This window comes from Argentina silus (assembly GCF_951799395.1).
Source record: "Argentina silus genome assembly, chromosome: 10".
Lineage (NCBI taxonomy): Eukaryota > Metazoa > Chordata > Actinopteri > Argentiniformes > Argentinidae > Argentina > Argentina silus.
In genome coordinates this window covers 3,873,308-3,891,840 of record NC_139664.1, presented here as the reverse complement: position 1 = coordinate 3,891,840, position 18,533 = coordinate 3,873,308, and the positions used below count along the sequence as shown (strand labels likewise).

Sequence of the window (18,533 nt, the reverse complement as noted above, 5' to 3'; positions counted from 1 at the left end):
AACAAAGTTTTAGAGAGGATGTCTTTCATTTAGATTTTTTTTTGTCAAACACCCCAAGGTCTTGCTTTGGTATGCTCCAAATAAATACTTTTCCTCCTGCTTTGACCTTAAACGAGAAGTCAAGAGATCCTTTGAAGCTGCTTTAAACATGCTTATCGTGAGCAAAATGATGATCTCCCCAACAGTGTATGACCACATGCCATTGAATACCAAGTACCTCATATTCGTATTCCTTTTATGATACCTCTCATGTGAATGCATGTGAGTCTTAAAATGGACCATATGGACATTAGCAGTCACATCCTGCCTGGACTGGAGTGATCTTGCTTGACGCTGAACCCCATTAATAATAATGATGTTAGCTTTGGCTTCATCTCAGTCCCTGATCATTATTGGAGATGCGATGTTTTGAAACCGATCCCCTCATACTAGACACTTCCAAGCGCCCTGACTGCCCCCAGCTGGGATCATGTCATTTAATTTGAACCGCATAGAATGTGTATTGCCTACCTGTATAGGAAGTTAACAACACATAGACATCCATGCTGTACAGGGAAACCTGACAGTTCAAGTGGATGTGCATATATATAGAAGATGTTGATGTCAACCGTCTCTACAGCACACGAAGAGAGGCATGTCTTCTTGTAAGCCACAGTAGGTTGACACAGGACACACACATTTATATTGTATCAAACAAGGCATTCATTTGTTACATATGTCTACAAGTTTCTTCCAGGCGATATTACTGCATAGGATCCGGCTGGGTCCACTGTAGCTGTCCAGGTACTCCTCCAGAGTGTACCTCCCTCTATTTATGAACACGTTGTTGTCCAGGCCCTGCTTGGTTATCCGGGCGGCCCTCTCCCTCTGTTCCTGGGCCTTCCTCCGCATGTCCTCCCTCTCCTCCCTCTGCCACAGTGAGATGGGCACCGATGCCTGGTTTGGACTAGGGAAGGAGCAGGGGAAGTCCCCCCAGAGCAGCTGGTCAAAAGTCATCTTATGGTAAGCTACGGGTAAGGACATGAGCCTCCGACCAGACCTGCGATTGGAGCCCCTTCTCCTGAGAGGAGGGTTGGGGAGGTGGCCTGTGTGGTTCTGGAGTGACATAGAGCAATCGAGGTTTGTGGGGTCGCGGAGGATTCTTTTCCCTGATGGAGTGGGTCTGCTCAGAGAAGGGAGGGAGGAGGGGTTTAGGGTGGAGTTGGTGGGTTTTTGCGAAGGGATGTTATTAGAATTGCTCCTAACAACAGGGACTATTGGGTTGTCAATGGCAGTTCTTGATGGTGAGAGTGTTGCTTGGAGTTTCTCAAGTGTTTGAAGGCAACCTATCGCAGGACCATCCACAGCCTCTGTAATTCTTATCTCTGTCACTGAAGAGTCGGATGTCGTGACAGTTACCTGAATTGTTTCAAAGTCCAGCAGCTCTTTGTCTATCAAAAATACATCTTCATCATTCTGGTCATTGGGGCTGGGGTTGTCAGATGTTTGGGTTTTAGAACCGAGTTTGTGGAAGACCTGGACAGACTGCATCATTTGCCGACCCAGTCGGCTCCTGGGTGGTTGAGAGACCATTTGGGTGCACCCTAACTTGGCCCCCTTATTTCTCTGCCATCTGGATGAGGAATCCTCTGTGCCTGGGGCTGAACTATCACCCCCTCCAACTTCAGCCTCTTTCTCAGGACAAGGGACAGGCTTTTTCACAACACTGCTGGGACTGGGGTTATTCTCCTTCTCTACTTTCCTTTCATCATCCCTCTTTTTACTGTTCAAGCCGTCAATACTGTCACCAGCCTCTACAATGATGCCCCTCTTCTTTTCAATTGTCATCATTTCTGCCGCTTTCTGTTGAGCCTCTTCCTCCTCATTTTCAGTAATGACCGTCTCACCACTTCCTGTGTCCCCGTCCAATGGTAGTGCAAGATTTTCAGTCTTCAGTTTTGTGTCTATTGGTGCTGTGGTCATGTTTGGTGCACCTACATAGATATCCCTGATCCTCTGAGGTACCGCTGCCCAGATTCTGTGAACTGGTAGGTGAGGGGGATGACCACTTGCAGGCAGCACTGTACAACGCACGCCAAGGTTTTGAGGAAGGTGATGAAGATATTGATGATAAGGAGGAGGAGGATGAGGAGGATGAGCATGTTGACTTTGAGGCAATAGGTGGGTTGTAATAGTCGGTGGTATGGTGCTGTGATCTATGACCAGAGTTATCTGTCCTTGCATGTTGTTTCCTGGAATGATACAGAATGAAGTATTTAGATACTTAGATATTAATTTTTCTTGATAATTAAAAAAAAAGGTTTTTCCTCCAAAACTTGTACAAACATTGTTTAGGTAATTTTTTCAATGTACTGGAAGGTGTGCAATGATGGGTGCCAACCTAAGCTGCTACAAGTGGTTTTGAGACATATAGCACTGCAAGTCAGTGAGCTTCAAAACAAAAGGCTTACCTTGTGTTGAGTCGAGTAGAAATGTGTTATTCTTGAAAGTATTATGAGGGTCCATTTTCATTGGTAATTTCAACATTTATGCCACATAAACAATATTTTTTGAAAATATGTAGTTGTTTATGGAAGTCATTTTTTGATTAATGCATATAATGATGACTCTGTGATGTCACAAATGGAGTGTGAATGAATACTATCTCACACTCCATGCAAGCATGCTGGCTTAGATTTAAAATAATATATGCCTGTATCACTATCATTTCAAGTATTTCACATCAACAACGTGTCCCTTCTCTATTCTGAGAATCCAACCATTACATTATGACTTTCCATCTCAAGATCATCTATTTTCCTTCAACAACACCGTAATTCCTCTTCTTTTAGGCACCCCTGGTTGCAAGGGTTTCATTTACTTTCATAAATTTGATTTAATGTGCATTGATTTGTCTTACTTACAGTAAAACAATAAAACTATTACACTAGGCCTATAAATCAGTTTCACTACTGCATAATCTGTTGACATTGGAATGTTATGTTTTATTGCAGATTCAACATAATGCTTGTGTGTGTACAGTGTGTATGCAGCATACTCAGGCTGGACGCATAAAGACACCATTATCATTCATTCAAGTTCACTGAAATGTTTAAATGTTTGTGTGTGTGTGTGCGTGCTTGTGTGCGTGCGTGCGTGTGTGTGTGTGCTGCATGTGTGTGTGTGTGCGTGTGTGTACGTGTGTGTGTGTGTGTGTGTGTGTACTGCGTGCCTGCGTGCGTGTGTGTGTGTGTTGCCAGTACTTCCCCCAGAATGTGCACCGGGGGGTCACGCCCTGCTCCAGAACCCCTACCGCAGCACCAGTTTCAGCTCCCACAGCCTGCAGCAGTCTTCCCTGCAGGACTTCATCTGTGACCACTCCCTCACACCAGGCTGGTACCAGTTCCAGATCTTTGACAAGCCCGCCAGCATGCCCACCAAATGTGTGGAGGTAAATTATGCCAGCGGACAGCATTCAAGAGTGCTTTACGTCGTAAGGTCAGGTGGTAACTCACCCCATCCATCACCATTGTGTGCATCGGTGTTTTACATTACCAATATGCCGGCTCATCTGTCAATGTTAAAGTATGTGAACGACACAAACATAAAGAGAGGTAATGCGAAACATTATCCTAGTAATGAACCACAAATTGAATCTGCAAATCATCGACTTCCCGTGATACGATGCTTTGGCACTCATGCAGCTTAGCTATAAACTCACAGGATAAATCCACCTCTTTCATTTGAGTACTTTTCAGCATTCCCCCCCCCACAGAGTAAATAGTATGTGCAGTGGTAATGTGAGCAGTGGTGCTGCCTCTTTGAAGTGAACACAGGGCCTGCGTTTATGGACTAATGGTGTCAGTGGAAAGTAAGGGACCGGAGAGAGAGGGAGAGGAGAAGAGAAGAGAGAGAAGACAATATCCGTTCCCCGCTGTGAAGACTGAAGGATCCATCTTAGGTGTCAGCTTCCTCCGCCTCCTCCTCCTCCTCTTCCTCCTCCTCCTCCCAGGGCGTCTCTGCTCTCACAGGAGGGGTGGATGACCTCACACAGGAGTTGGTGGAGGCTGAACAGATGACGGTGATGTTATATAATAGGGCAATTGATTTTTCCAGGTGTACATTTTCTTGAACATCTATGTGCTGTTTGTCTTTACCTCTACTCCTGTTATGATGCCTGTATGTGCTGTTTGTCCATCTGTATCAGTCATGTGTAGAAAGAATGAAGGGAAGGAGTTGAATCTGCATTTATTGACATTTTGTGGTGATAATATCTTTATTATTAAAGATTTTCGATGTTAATAATTTGTGAGTGATCCATTGTCTTTATGTCTGTGTGTGTGCTGGGTGCAGGTGAACCACTGTGGGACCCAGGCCCCCGTGTGGCTCTCTCTGGGGGAGGGCGAGTCTCTCCCACGCCCCCTGGAGGTCAAACAGCTGACCGCCTGTGCCGCCTGGCAGTTCTTCCTCAGCAGCAGCAAAGACTGCTGCCTGTTCCGTATCCCCGTCACCGTACGCAACTGCGGAGACTTCTACGTGTACCTGCTGCAGCCCACCCAGGGCTGTATGGGCTACTGTGCTGAAGGTACCTAAGGTCCGAATCTCACCTTGTCGCTATAGAGATGGGGAGAAGGTTCAGCGTTAAGAGCGTCAGCTCCGAGTATGACCATATATGACCGTCTGCAAGGCTGGAATGGAATGGAATCAGAATCAGAATCAGAATCAGAATCAGAATTCTTTTATTTGGCCAAGTATATTTACACATACAGGAAATTGACTTGGTGAGGTTGGTGCATGGGACATAAAACAACAATATATAAGCAAAGTATGAACAAAATATGAACAAAATAGCAAAGTAGAATAATAAATGATGTGAGGGAGCTTTTTGCAGTGTGATTTGAGTTTTACAACACAGGGTTGACCTACTTTAGCAGCGGTGTATTTGACTCTGTAAATGGAGATGCCTGATGAGTGTTAATATACCACAGTGTGTTTTGATACTAACTACATACCCAACATCAGTGGCCAACATCATTAATAGTTGTCCTGTCTGCCTGTCAGCAGAGATGTCAGACGCGGTGGCCGTGGCCTGCGCTCCTGAGGAGGTGGATGTCGACGGAGCGTGTAAAGGTGAGCAGCTCGCCACCTCTCTGCATTGTCTGGCTCTGCAGGAGGCTCTCATTGAAGCAGACACCAAAACAATCAAGGTCAGAGTTGTGGAATGCAGCCGCTACAGGCAGGCCCCCTCACAGGTCCTCTTAATGAGCTAAGCATGTGTGTGTGTGCGTGCGTGTGTGTGTGTGTGTGTGTGTGTGTGTGTGTGTGTGTGTGTGTGTGTGTGTTCCAACCGCGTCCACCACGGCCCGTTGCTATGGCGACAGCTCTTGGCGAGGTTATGAATTATCCCTCTGCAGGTTTTAGGGCGCCGGCAGAGATGTGGGTGAGGAAAGGGAAGGGGGGGTGGTGGTGGTGGTGGGGGGGGGGGGGGGACATGGGGGTGTATAGTTTTACTCTCCTCTTTTATAGGGATCATCTGGTTGGGAGAGATACTGAAAATGGGGAAAAGGTGGCTACTTTTTTGACCTTGTCAATAGCTACATTTGGGATTTTCTTTCTGTATATGTCGGTGTATTTGCCAGGCACCTGTGAACAAAGTTAACCTCTCATTAGATATGCAGGCTTTTTTCATTGTAAGGGAGGATTAGGCTTAACATGTGTCCAGGGAACCAGCACTGTGTGTTTTAGACACGCTGTACAGTAGAGCAGGAGGTTGATACTGTGTTATTGTCATCCCAATCTCATACCTCCAATGAATGTATTTCTTTTTATTTATACAGGCAAGATTAACCAATGTTCCGATCCCTCCTCCAGCCAAACAGCTTCCCTCCCCAGCGGTGCCTGAGATCATGGCTGAGCTCTCGGGCAGCACCATCTACCTGAAGTGCAGCTTCGAGGGCCAGAGCCTGAACAGCTCCCTGGGCTACGTGGTGGCCTGGTCCCGCCTCTCCCCCCAGGGCAGGAAGGAGGAGCTCAAACAGGAGACCACCGTCCAGACCTCCGCCTTCATAGAGCTGGATGGGATCAACCTCCGACTGGGGGATAAGGTAGGTACAGTACACTTCAGGGGAAGCTGGTGGAGGTGGATATAATTGGAGGAGGGGCTCATTGTATTTCATGGAATGGAATCAGAATCAGAATCAGAATTCTTTTATTTGGCCAAGTATATTTGCACATACAGGAAAGTGACTTGGTGAGGTTGGTGCATGGACATAAAAAACTAATAGCAAAACATGTCACAAGAAGAAAAGTGACTACTCCAAACCAAGTATGAAAATAAAGAATGAGGAGTGGTAGCAAATCTAATCACCATGGTTTGGTACTGTACCATTCCTCATTACATTCCATGCATCACAATGAGCCCGTCCTCCGATTTCTACCTCCACCAGCCTCCACTGGTACACATATAAAACTTTCTGACAGAAAGAATATAAGTCGTTCCTTAGAAATCCAACCATAGAAATAGCTGGCCCGATCTCAATGAATAGAACAGCTCTCATCAAATACTGTAGTTGTAATAGTCAAGTTATTTAGAGGAAAACGAACGTTGAAGTGAATTATGCGCAGCTACTGTACTCATTGAAAAGTCAGCCAGCCACCCGCTATCAAAGATATACGACCATGTCACCCTTTAATGGCGCTCTGTGGTCGGACATCTTGTTTTACCGAGGTATCGTGTTTGTGACCTGGCTTCGACTAGAAAGGCTTTTAAACATCTGTACTGAAGCCTCCTCTGTGCTTTAACGGCTGGGCCTGTCATTCCCTGTCTCCCGTCAGATATACTGTAGCGCTTCCAGTTTCTTCCTGGACTCGCCGGACATTCAGGGATCCCCAGTGGAGAGTGAGGAGTTCTTTGCTGGGATCAGGGTATATCAAACAGTGCACCAAAGAGTGTGTGTGTGTGTGCGTGTGTGTGTGTGTGTGTGCGTGTGTGTGTGTGTGTGTGTGTGTGTGTGTGTGTGTGTGTGTGTGCATGCCTGTGCGCGTATGTGTGTGTGTGTGTGCGCACAGTACATGTGTGTAGCGTACATAGCAGTTCTCACTTTGTTTGGAGTCGTCACTTTTCCTCCTGTGACTTGTTTCCTTCAGCTGAGACCTGAGGTGACCACGTTATCTGAAGATGGGAGAGAGTATGAGTTGGCTGTGGAGAGTACCGTTCCTGTCCCCTGCCTGGGCGAAGCTTCCTCTTCCTCCTCTCCCTCCTCTCCCTCCTCTCCCTCCTCTCCCTCCTCATCCACAGAGCAGTGTTACATCTCCCTACACCTGGCCACAAGCAATCAAGGTAAAGGCTTCGTAAGTAATCCAGCACTACTCACACTATCACCAGAGTCCACCGTCTTAGCTGGGAGGGTTAATGCACACGTATTTTCAACACTTTCAAGTGGTTAAAAAAACTAAACTCCCAATGACAACATAATCACTTATGACACTGTCTACTTGTTAAGAATGCATTGTCACTGACTGTCTGTGTGAAATGGTGTCACAAGTGATGTGGGACACAAGTGAACTGAAAGTCATATGACATGTACAGTAAATGGTATGAAAGCTGTTTAGACAGATGGAGGTGAATTTTGGTCCTCTGGTGTGTGTGTGTGTGTGTGTGTGTGTGTGTGTGTGTGTGTGTGTGTGTGTGTGTGTGTGTGTGTGTGTGTGTGTGTGTGTGTGTGTGTGTGTGTGTGTGTGTGTGTGTGTGTGTGTGTGTGTGTGTGTGTGTGTGTGTGTGTGTGTGTGTGTGTGTGTGTGTGAGTCAGGTGAGGAGCTGCAGGGTCCAGACCTGGCCTTGTCCTCCTGCCAGGTGCAGCTCTCTCAAAGCCCCTGCAGGAGCGGTGTGTGCAGCCAGGCCTTGCTCTACTTCAGCGCTGTCACAGACTTTGTGAAGGACGGGGACAGGACCACCCAGATATCTGTCAAGCCCATCGTCACAAACAACTTCTTGTGGAATGGCTACACGCCACAGAGTGTACAGGTAAATGCTGTGAAGTTTTAATATAATAACAATAATATAGAAGTATAGTAGTTGTAATATAATATATATAATATTAATAATATATAATAATATAATATAATAATATAACCATAGAATATATGCCACACCTTACAGCACAGCGATTGCAAGAATCAAAGCCACAACCTTACCAATTGAGCCACACAATAAACCTCACTAGACCACTCGTGGTTGAGGAAAATATGGTTACTGACCCATTTCACTTGCCTCAATACTGTATATTTGTAAAATGTGCCCAAACACAAACAGTCTGGGCCAAACAAACCCATACTGTCTGTCGTGTTATAACACAAATGTGACCATGTAGCCAATGACATGCTATTTGTTGCTATGTGTTTCTAGATCAAAGTGAAGGATGTTCCCTCTGCCTACTGCTACTCTTTCACCGACCCTCACATCGTCACGTTTGACGGCAGGTACTTCAGCCACACTCTTTCAGTCGGTCGCCTACTGGACACTGGACACGTCTGTGAAGGCAATTAAAGTAATTACCATTGATAACTGCATTTACACACACCACAGTAACTAACGCTCCACTGTACCGCGTTTAACTCCAGGCGGTACGACAACTACCAGATAGGAACCTTCGTGCTGTACAGGAGCACGCGCTGGCCGTTCGAGGTCCACGTGCGCCAGTGGGAGTGCGGCAGCATCGAGCACGCCGCCTCGTGCGCGTGCGGCTTCGTGGCGCAGGACGGCGGGGACGTCGTCGCCTTCGATATGTGTAACGGGGAGCTGGGGGACACCCGGCCGCACCTGTCGGTGAGGAACAGAGACCTGGGGAAGAGCGGCGTCCGCATCACAGAGTCCTACCAGGGTCGCAAGGTCACGGTGAGTGGAGAGTCGTCTCGTCCCCAGGGCACCTCGTGGTCCTCTGTGGCTCAGTTGGGAGAGCATGGCGCGAACAACGCTTAGGTTGTGGGTTTGATTCACTTGTTGTGGGTAGATTTACTGTTGTTAATATTGAGCTGTACTCCTTCTTCCTGTGCTGTAGATGACGTTCTCGTCAGGGGCGTTTGTGCGTGCTGACGTGTCTGACTGGGGTATGAGTCTGACCCTGAGGGCTCCCAGCTCAGACTGGGCTCACACTGAGGGTCTGTGTGGGACATACGACGGACAGATGCACAACGACCTCCACGCAGCAGGGGGCGACGCGCTGGAGGACGTACCAGCGTTCATCGCTGAGTGGAGGTCAGAGTCTGTCCATTCCAGAGTTCCAAGACTTCTAGGAACTCATGAGTCATGACATTATGCAGATCCAGGCAAAGCAATATGTGTTTGAATTGATGTAAATGGGTTAGCAGTTTGGATCAATATTCCAGCTATTTCTATGTTATCTCATTGAGCAATTTAATTTCAAGTCAAAGTTTCTATAATGTGTCTCTTTTATAACTGAAATATATGTGTTCTTCTTCTGACAGACTCCTCCCAGGCACCAGCTTGTTTGACACCGTCCCGTCCTATCAGAGTGCCCCGAACCCCCACAGGTACTGCAACTGTGAACAAGAGTCCCGCCCCTCATCCCCTCGATCCAGATCTCAACCAATCGCTGGCTCCGACTCCTCTTGCTCTCACCACGGCAACGTGAGACTCCCCGGCGTCATCCCCACCCTGGACGTCACAGCCGAGTACATCAGCTCTGTGGAGTTATTCAAGGGCCAGGACCAGCACCGTAGGCAGACCCAGCTGCCCCCAGGGCGCTCCAACCAGCATAGCCAGGATCGAGGCACCTTCACCCAGCCGCGCGAGAGAGGCGCTCCCCTGACAGGCTCCAGGGATGGACCAGTTGCCTCCACCCACCACCAGAGGAGCCGAGGCAGGCGTCAGCCTTACCACGACATCTCCAACCCTCCCTACCAGAGCCTTAGCCAGTCTGACCTGGAGGGCATCACCTACTTCTTCCCAGAAGACCATGAGCATGTGCTCCAGCCCGAGTTCTCCCCTCCCCCCACCTGGCCCACCCAGTCTGGGCTGACCCATACCCAGGCCAGGGTGGAGTGCCAACGCGCGGTGGCTAACTCTAGCGTAGCGCTGGGCTGCAGGAAGCTCCTAGGCCCGGCTATAGTTAGCCAGGCGGTGGCTATGTGTGTTAGCGACCTGCAGCTCAAGGACGACCAGGCCTGGGTGGGCGCCACACTGCCCCTGCTGGAGAACGAGTGTGAGAGGAGGCTGGTGGAGGAGAGGGGGAGGGAGGGGGAGCATCAGGAGGTGCTGGCCTTCCTCAAGTGTCCTAATCTGTGTAACGGGAACGGACAGTGCTCGGAGTGGGGGTGTGTGTGTTTCCCTGGGTTTGGCTCCTACGACTGCAGCGTGCTCTCTGGTAAGAGGAGGGGGCACACACACACACACCACACACACACACACACACACACACACACACACACACACACCAACCAATACAGATATGCAAGTCAGGAATACGGTTGAGTAAAAGTAACTTCAATCAAATAACATAATGACATAATGACTTTACAGGTCTGAAAATCAAAACACGGTGAAAGTCCTTTTGTCAGTAAACGTCTCGATTTGTGTTTTTCTTCCTACGTCTCTCCTGTCTTTTGGCATTACAAAGATCAGATTCCTGAGATCACTGAGCTGGAGAAGGAGGGTCTGTGTGATGTCAGACAGGGTGACTGCTCCACAGTGCAAGTCTACGGCCAAGGCTTTATAGACTCTTTTGAGCTCAAGTGTGAATTTGTCAAAGAAAAGGTGACGTACTCTACCTTAGACGCGTTTTTTTCCACAAATTAACATACTGTTACTGTTATTTCGCCCTGTACTTGTTGTTGTTGTTGTTGTTGTTGTTGTTGTTGTGTTGTTGTTGTTGTTGTTGTTGTTGTATTTTCTGTTCAGTCGGCCTACTTATATTCAACATTATGTTGAATATAATCTCTGTGGGTAAACTGGGGTAAGTGATAGTTGCGGGTGGATTCTTACCTCCACAGTTCAAAGTACTCTGAGATGTATTATCATCATTATAACATACAGCTCATAATGATCCCCTTCTGTTCTCTCTCTCCCTTTCCTTGTCCAGTTTGTGGACGGAGAGTGGACTCTAGATGAGCCTCAGTTTGTCCTGGCCACCTTCCTGGACGTGTCGGCTCTGGAGTGTCAGCTCCCCCTAGAGGACAGACAGGCCACTGCAGACCTGCACCTGGAGACTGCTGCCAACGACAGACCCCTCGCCCGCTGGCAGATCAAAGTCAGTCACGGCCTGACATCATCACAAGTCTTGTTTTGATATTATTAATGTGATTATGCCACGTGTATTACATGTACTGTGCATTTCAAAAAGACAAACATGGGCTAGAACAAAACATTTGGGAGAGACCAAGGAGACATTATCTAGGCACACAATCATAGGACTGTGACCCAAGAGGACTTCAAAACACCGACGTGGCTAAAGCCACCATTTGGTTTGGGAAACACTGATCTGGTGCAGGATGCCAAAGGGACCACTATACATTTACATTACATTTATGGCATTTAGCAGACGCCTTTATCCAAAGCGACGTAGAACAAATCAATTTGTTTAAGTAAGTGAATCATCTATCCATCAGTCATCATAAGATAAAGTAATCAATGCTCAGACCAGGGGCCATAGGCAGTCACAATGCTAGAAGAAGGAAATTTTATTTTATTTATTTTATTTTATTTTTTAAATTTCTTTATTAACAGGGGAGAAAGATACTTTACAGCTGGATAGCAGAGTTCCTCAGTTAAATGTGTGCCACAGTGCAAGACAGTGGGTTGGTTTGACAGTGGGTTGGTTTGTTTGCCCACCTACCAGATGGTTGCAAGATGTACTGTTTGTAGCCTTGGCTACCGTAGGCAACCACACTCACAGCAGTCCGCTTCTGTAAACATCTGAGAATATTTATGATCAGTTTAATCTAAAACAAAGACACTTCCTTTCTGCACTGTTTGTGGTTAGCTTAATGGCTCATCCCATTTATTCTAGAACTTACATACACCCAGGGCATTCCGGATAAGACACTGTGTCACAGGAAACCTCAGAAAAGCGTGCTTTGTGTATTCAACATGCTCATTTGTGAGAGAAAAAAAGCTCAGTGTAAGTTGTACATTTGTCATACCATTACTTATACCATTTCTTTCACTAAGGATTATAACCTGTGTTGACCCCAGCCACCATACAATTCAGGGGGAATGCCCTCTCCTCAGTCTTTTTTTTTTTTAAATATGTTTTTAGGGCATTTCTGCTTTATTGGGGATAGAGATAGTAGAGATTGACAGAAAGGATGGGTGAGAGAGAGGAGGGATGACAGAAAGGATGGGTGAGAGATTCTCATGTAACTAACCCAGTTCTCTTGGCAGGTGTCCAACGACGGTTATGGCTACAGCAATGCCAAGATCCTGACCCTGTTTGATGGAGCCTGTCAGATCTGTACTCTCAACGCTGATGTCCTCTGTACCCTCAGGGTGCGTCCCGCTCTATGTGTATTTCTTGGTTTCAGTTGTGTTATGACGTTTTACAATAATAATAACAGTAAAATAATTAGGCCGCTCTGTTCAAGGGTATGTCATCTCGACCTCTGTACCGAAATGACACAAGTCAGGTTACACAGTTACTTGTTGTATGAGTGGTTGAAACAGAGGAGGGCTTCTGGTGTAGTTCTTGTGTAGTTTCTCAGGTAATAACAAAACCAGTGTTTGGGAAAACAACATAACTGACATTCAACACCTAACTGACATTCAACCGATACAGTCCACATAATGTGGTAGGACATTTAGTAGAAGTACATGCTCGCCTCAATGTGTGTGGAAATTTCAGGCCACTCTCTCACCAGACTAGTCTGTGGGTCTGGCACTTCTCAAAAGTCACCACAGCCCCTGAGTTAGACCAAGCCATTCTGTCTCCAACTGAAACTGACTAGTACTAGTATGTATGTAGGAGGTTTACATGGCCTCACCAGAGAGTGTGTAGGTGAGCTGAGAGGTTTAAGCTGGTAGGAATCCCTCTTTCAGCTGGGTCTTTAAACACAGGAAACAATTAGGTGATTTTGTCCAATCCACATGTAGTTTGATTGTCAAGATGTGTGTGTGTGTATGTGGGTGTGTGTGGGTGTGCGTGCGTGCATGGGTGCGTATGTGCGTGTGTGCTTGCATGCATACGGGTGTGTATATGGTGAACAATGCAAGCCGTGTTCTCTTGTTGGCACAGAAAATGTTCCTGCTTTCTATCTTGATGGTCACATGTTAGATATTATTTTCTAAAAAGGAAAAAAAAACAACACATACATTAGATTGCCTTGTGGCCATTTTGTGCACTGTTTCTATCTCTCCCCAGGATAAGATGTGCAACATTGACAGTCTGTGTTACGGAGAGGGCGACCTCAATCCCAGCAGCCCTTGCCTGATATGCCGACCGGACTCCTCCAAATACACATGGTCCATCGCTGAGAGTACGTAGAGTGTCATCTATTCCAAACTAGATAATAATAATAATAATAACAACAATAACAACAACAATAACAACAACAACAACAACAACAATAATAATAATAATAGATTCGATTTAAAAGTGCCTTTCTTAAACTCAAGGACACTGTACAAGTAAAAGGAAACGTCTTCTACATTTCAGTTTTACCTTACATACAGTGTCTATGTGTGCTGTGGATTGTTTGCATTGCACAGTTCATGTCCTGTGTGCACATCACAGGTACAGTAAATGGAAACAATAGATTTTCTGCCACAATGTGTTGTGGATTGCAAACACTTGTGAAACAGACTTCCGGCTGCATGGAACCTGTCACCTCTGTGTCAGCGTCTCAGCGTTGTTCATGCTAGCTGATTGGGGCCATGGTAATTACAGTAACATATACAGTAGGTCCTCTGGGTACCCTAATTACTCCATGTGTTTGCTCTGGTTGTGCTGTGTTATGGTTTGGTTTCTGTTCAGCTCTCCTTGTTCAAACTGAGCGAGGCCATCAGGTTAGGTTAAACTGGAGGTCAAATTTGACAGTGATGAGTGTGTGTGTGTGTGTGTGTGTGTGTGTGTGTGTGTGTGTGTGTGTGTGTGTGTGTGTGTGTGTGTGTGTGTGCGCGTGCGTGCGTTCGTGCCTGCGTCTAATGTGTGTGTGTGTGGTCCTGTCAGAGAACAAGCCGCCGGTGTTCCAGACAGTCCCAGGGCATCTACAGACGTTCCAGGGGGAGAACTTTGTGTACCAGCTGCAGGCTCTGGACCCCGAGGGCTCGGCGGTGCTGTTCACACTGGAGCCAGGTCCCAGTGAAGCCTCGCTCTCCCCTGCGGGCCTCCTCATCTGGAAGACCAGCGCTACCTCCACTGGCACACAGACCTTCCAGTTTGCTGTGTCGGATGACTGCAATGCCGAGACGCATGGCTCTGTCCAGGTATGACGTTATGAAGGTGAACTATTGTCATTCAGGTAAAGGAGAAATTCTACTTTGCAGGTTGGTTGAAAAGACAGATGACTACAACCGAGAGATATTTTCCATCTGGGCATATCAGTGCTGGTGTCTCAGTTCACCACAAGAGGGAGCTCAAGATGTGCAATCTGCCTTGACTGCTGCGTAGTCTAGCAGCCAAAGCACGCACTAACCTTTGTTATTATACGCTTGAAGCTTTGGTAGGAGCCTGATAACAAGACAGGTGAATCTAGTCGCTTACTTATGGATTTCCTCATACGCCAGTACACCATTTATTTTCTAGTGAATGACATGAGGACCAACCTACCTCTTATCTCCTAATGATGTGTCTAAGACCAGACAAACTGCAAGTGAATGGAACTCAAACTGTTTAATAAACATTGACTCATTCCTCTGTGTGTCCCCCAGGTCTCTGTACGCCCCTGTGACTGTCTGAACGGAGCTTCCTGCGTAACCAACATTAACTTCCCCCCGGGCAGTGGGGTGTACCGGTGTGTCTGCCTTGATGGGTTCAGAGGGGGCAGATGTGAGGAGGACATAGACGACTGTAAGCCCAACCCCTGTCGGTTGGCCCGCTGTGAAGATGGACCCAACTCCTTCTCTTGCATCTGTCCTGCTGGAATGACCGGTACTGTGTACATGCACGCACTCACACACACACACACACACACACACACACACACACACACACACACACACATACACACACACACACACACAGACACAGACAGACAGACAGACAGACAGACAGATACACACACACACACACACACACACACACACACACACCACTTTTTAGCAACAACACTCAAACAGGCTGTGGCATTCAAGCGATGATTGATTGGTATTAAACGGGCCCAAAGTGTGCCAAGAAAACACTCCCCACACCATTACACCACCATCACCATGAGAAGGTTACTGTAATCTGTCGTACAGTTGAATGTAGGCTGGTGTTTGTGTTTCAGGTCGTACCTGTAGAGAGGACGTAGATGAGTGTTCCTCCCAGCCCTGTTTCCCCGGGGTGGGCTGCAACAACACGCTGGGTTCCTTCTCCTGTGGCTCCTGTCCAGACGGCTACACTGGTGATGGGAGGAGCTGTAAACGTAGGTCTCTCTCTCTCTCTCTCTCTCTCTCTCTCTCTCTCTCTCTCTCTCTCTCTCTCCCTCTTTCTCCCTCTTTCTCTCTCTCTCGCTCTCTCTTTTGCACACCACTCACACAAAGACACACACACACACACACACACACACACACACACACACACAATAGCACCCCTATTGCAAATATTCACTGTATTCACAATCACTTGATTTCAATTTACCGATAATCATGGTATTTTCCTCTCCTCTCCTCCTGCAGGTGAGACTGAGCAGCCTGGTGGTGGTGATGACCACGATGTGACCCGCAGGTTGACCCTCCCTGTACCTGCTGGGGGTCACCAGGGTTCAGGCAGGACTAAAGCAGCTGGCCCCGTCCCCTGCTCCAGACAGCCCTGTCACCCAGGCGTGCAGTGCTTCGACAGCACGCACGTGTCCTCAGGCTACATTTGTGGACCCTGTCCACCTGGGCTCCATGGCAACGGACAAACCTGCAGCAGGAGCACGACGATAGGTGAGTGGGAGGTCATCACAAGGTCACGATGTTGACGTTTCCCCTTAGTTTTGTTTAGCCGGCTCCTAACACAGATATTTGCTATGCTGTTTTTTTTGGCGTAGATATTCTGTGTTAGCTGATTAGAATATCCTACTTAATCATGGTTTATAAGACTAAACTACATTATTATGGCTTCATTTTCAAGCTCTATCCTCTAACTTCCAGTGTTTTACAGGGCAGAGGCCTGCAGTCACCAGTAGAGGAGAAAGACGTCCCCAGGTGACCGAATCAGCCTCCAGCAAGGAGGTTACCTCCTCCTCCTCCTCCTCCTCCTCCTCCCAGACCAGGAGATTCCTAGAGGACAGAAGAAAAACAGAGGGACCCTCTTCTGGTACCAAGAGAATCTTCTCCACTGATGGAAAGACCACCACCAACACTCAGGACCAAACTATCTCCAGAGTCTACATCCCCACTGTTCACAGAGGTCAGACCAGCAGAGAGGACCTGACCCCTGACCTCACCCACTGGGTCAGATGGGGGTCATCGTCTCCTATAGTAACCTGTGCAGACTCTCCCTGCTTCCCCGGCGTGCCCTGTGAACCCACCGTCGCCGGTTCCTTCAGATGTGGCCGCTGCCCCTACGGTTATACTGGAGATGGAATCACATGCAAACGTCAGCCATCTTGTTCTTTGTTTTCATGCGTGTTGTTTTGTATCCAAACATCTGCCTGTTTTTTAAGATGTATTGTATCATGTAAATACCCAGTCAGCAGACGATTGTGAGCCAGATTTGGTCTCGTGCTGGCACATATAAGTATTACATGGGCCAGCCCTGGCTGAGAGTTGGCAACTTGCTGTCGGCCTGCTCTGGTATGAGGAATGTGGTCCTGATACGTTCCTGTAGCTACTGGGCCATCTTTGGTCTGAGTGTGGTTGGGACCTGGGCCACATCCACATGCTGCCTAAGGTCTGGCCTTTTCATGGCAAAGATAAGACTAAAGAATTGCACTTCTGGTCTGGAGAACAATACCTGTACTAGGGCCACATCCAGATGCCGGTGGAAAACAAACGTGGCCCAGATCTGGGCAGTCATTTCTCTGCTGAATGGGTACTTTGTATAGCCTTTTTGGCCACTGGGTTTGTGGAGAATAGCAGCAGAGTAGTACTTTTTAATCCCAGAGGGATTAGAGGCATATAATACCAAAGCATTTAATACCAAATATTAAACCAACATACAGTAAACACCTAGTAGACATTAAACTACACAATGTGAACGTTATAATGAGTAGGATTTGTATAGATATAGATATTTATCCAATGAATCTGTCGGCCATGTTGTGTGTTCCAGCTGTGTGTCGGTATACATGTGGAAGGAACATGGAGTGCTCTCTACCCAACACCTGCACTTGTAAAGAAGGCTACACTGGATACAACTGCCACATTGGTGAGTAGGGACGCTAAGGACAGCCAGTGTCGATCCAGCAAGCTGGTTGCACTCTACTGTTTTATACAGATGTTAAATTTTACTGTTTTATACAGATGTTAAATGGTTCAAAAATAACTCTGCCACTCAACATTTGGTTCCCTACTCTCTGTTGTTTTGAACTACGCCTAGAAGTTGTCGTCTTTCATCGAACTTTCCCCCTTTTTTCAGCTCTGTGCCGACCTGACTGCAAGAACCAAGGGAAGTGCCTGAAGCCCAACGTGTGTGACTGTCCTGTGGGCTACACTGGGCCCACTTGTGAGGAAGGTAATAAAACCCCACAAATACTACAGTGTGAGCTCTCATTATAACCACTGTATACAAAAGTGGATGTATCAAACCCTCATGAACACAGGTAGAGGCTAACCCTTTGTCATGTATCTTCAAGTAGAAGTTAAACAAGATGATAACACTTCTAAGGCAGTTGTAATGTGTGAAGAAAACGAAAGTTTCAGGCAAATCGCAACAAACCAGGGGTCAGCAAATACATGGACTTAAGCTACAAAGTTTTTGTGAAACTGACCCCTGGTTTGTTGTGATACCCGCCATGTATTTGCCCGAAACTTTCGGACTGTTGTTTCATACATCGTTACAAATGGGAAAACATATGTTAGTTTTCTTCTCCCACTGTATTGTAATGTTATGACCTGTGTACTCCTGTGTTGTACTGTGTACTCCTGTGTTGTACTGTGTACTCCTGTGTTGTACTGTGTACTCCTGTGTTGTTCTCTAGCTAACTGTGAGCCACGCTGTCAACATGGAGGGACCTGTCTGGACAGAAACCTCTGTACCTGCCCCTACGGCTATGTGGGACCAAGATGTGAAATCAGTGAGATATCGTTCAACCCGTTTGATATGTGACATCCTGGAATGTGTTTATCTATTAGGATCTAATCTGTGTATTAATTTACCTCACGAAAACCTGTTTGTGTGTCAAAGTGTTTTGTGGTTGTGCGTTTGAGTGGCTTGAAAAGTGGCTTGTTGTCTTTTAGAGTTGTGTAACTGTGTGTG

General features: G+C 47.0%; 1 protein-coding gene across 1 annotated transcript in view; it reads left to right on the top strand.

Annotated features, from left to right (window-relative positions):
• Nucleotides 1–1,873: 1,873 nt before the first annotated feature.
• vwde (von Willebrand factor D and EGF domains) overlaps nucleotides 1,874–18,533 on the top strand; it is a gene marked incomplete at both ends in the record, with an annotated part of 19,048 nt that continues 2,388 nt past the window's right edge. The window contains 25 exons of the mRNA XM_083678581.1: nucleotides 1,874–1,910; nucleotides 2,032–2,160; nucleotides 3,240–3,430; nucleotides 4,333–4,564; nucleotides 5,044–5,109; nucleotides 5,851–6,083; nucleotides 6,814–6,903; nucleotides 7,126–7,318; nucleotides 7,788–8,002; nucleotides 8,384–8,457; nucleotides 8,599–8,872; nucleotides 9,036–9,232; nucleotides 9,463–10,361; nucleotides 10,614–10,750; nucleotides 11,076–11,243; nucleotides 12,377–12,481; nucleotides 13,350–13,464; nucleotides 14,157–14,413; nucleotides 14,858–15,077; nucleotides 15,415–15,552; nucleotides 15,806–16,057; nucleotides 16,275–16,712; nucleotides 17,388–17,483; nucleotides 17,694–17,789; nucleotides 18,256–18,351. Coding sequence (XP_083534707.1) covers nucleotides 1,874–1,910; nucleotides 2,032–2,160; nucleotides 3,240–3,430; nucleotides 4,333–4,564; nucleotides 5,044–5,109; nucleotides 5,851–6,083; nucleotides 6,814–6,903; nucleotides 7,126–7,318; nucleotides 7,788–8,002; nucleotides 8,384–8,457; nucleotides 8,599–8,872; nucleotides 9,036–9,232; nucleotides 9,463–10,361; nucleotides 10,614–10,750; nucleotides 11,076–11,243; nucleotides 12,377–12,481; nucleotides 13,350–13,464; nucleotides 14,157–14,413; nucleotides 14,858–15,077; nucleotides 15,415–15,552; nucleotides 15,806–16,057; nucleotides 16,275–16,712; nucleotides 17,388–17,483; nucleotides 17,694–17,789; nucleotides 18,256–18,351 — 4,948 coding nt within the window. The remainder of the gene's footprint in view (nucleotides 1,911–2,031; nucleotides 2,161–3,239; nucleotides 3,431–4,332; nucleotides 4,565–5,043; nucleotides 5,110–5,850; nucleotides 6,084–6,813; nucleotides 6,904–7,125; nucleotides 7,319–7,787; nucleotides 8,003–8,383; nucleotides 8,458–8,598; nucleotides 8,873–9,035; nucleotides 9,233–9,462; nucleotides 10,362–10,613; nucleotides 10,751–11,075; nucleotides 11,244–12,376; nucleotides 12,482–13,349; nucleotides 13,465–14,156; nucleotides 14,414–14,857; nucleotides 15,078–15,414; nucleotides 15,553–15,805; nucleotides 16,058–16,274; nucleotides 16,713–17,387; nucleotides 17,484–17,693; nucleotides 17,790–18,255; nucleotides 18,352–18,533) is intronic.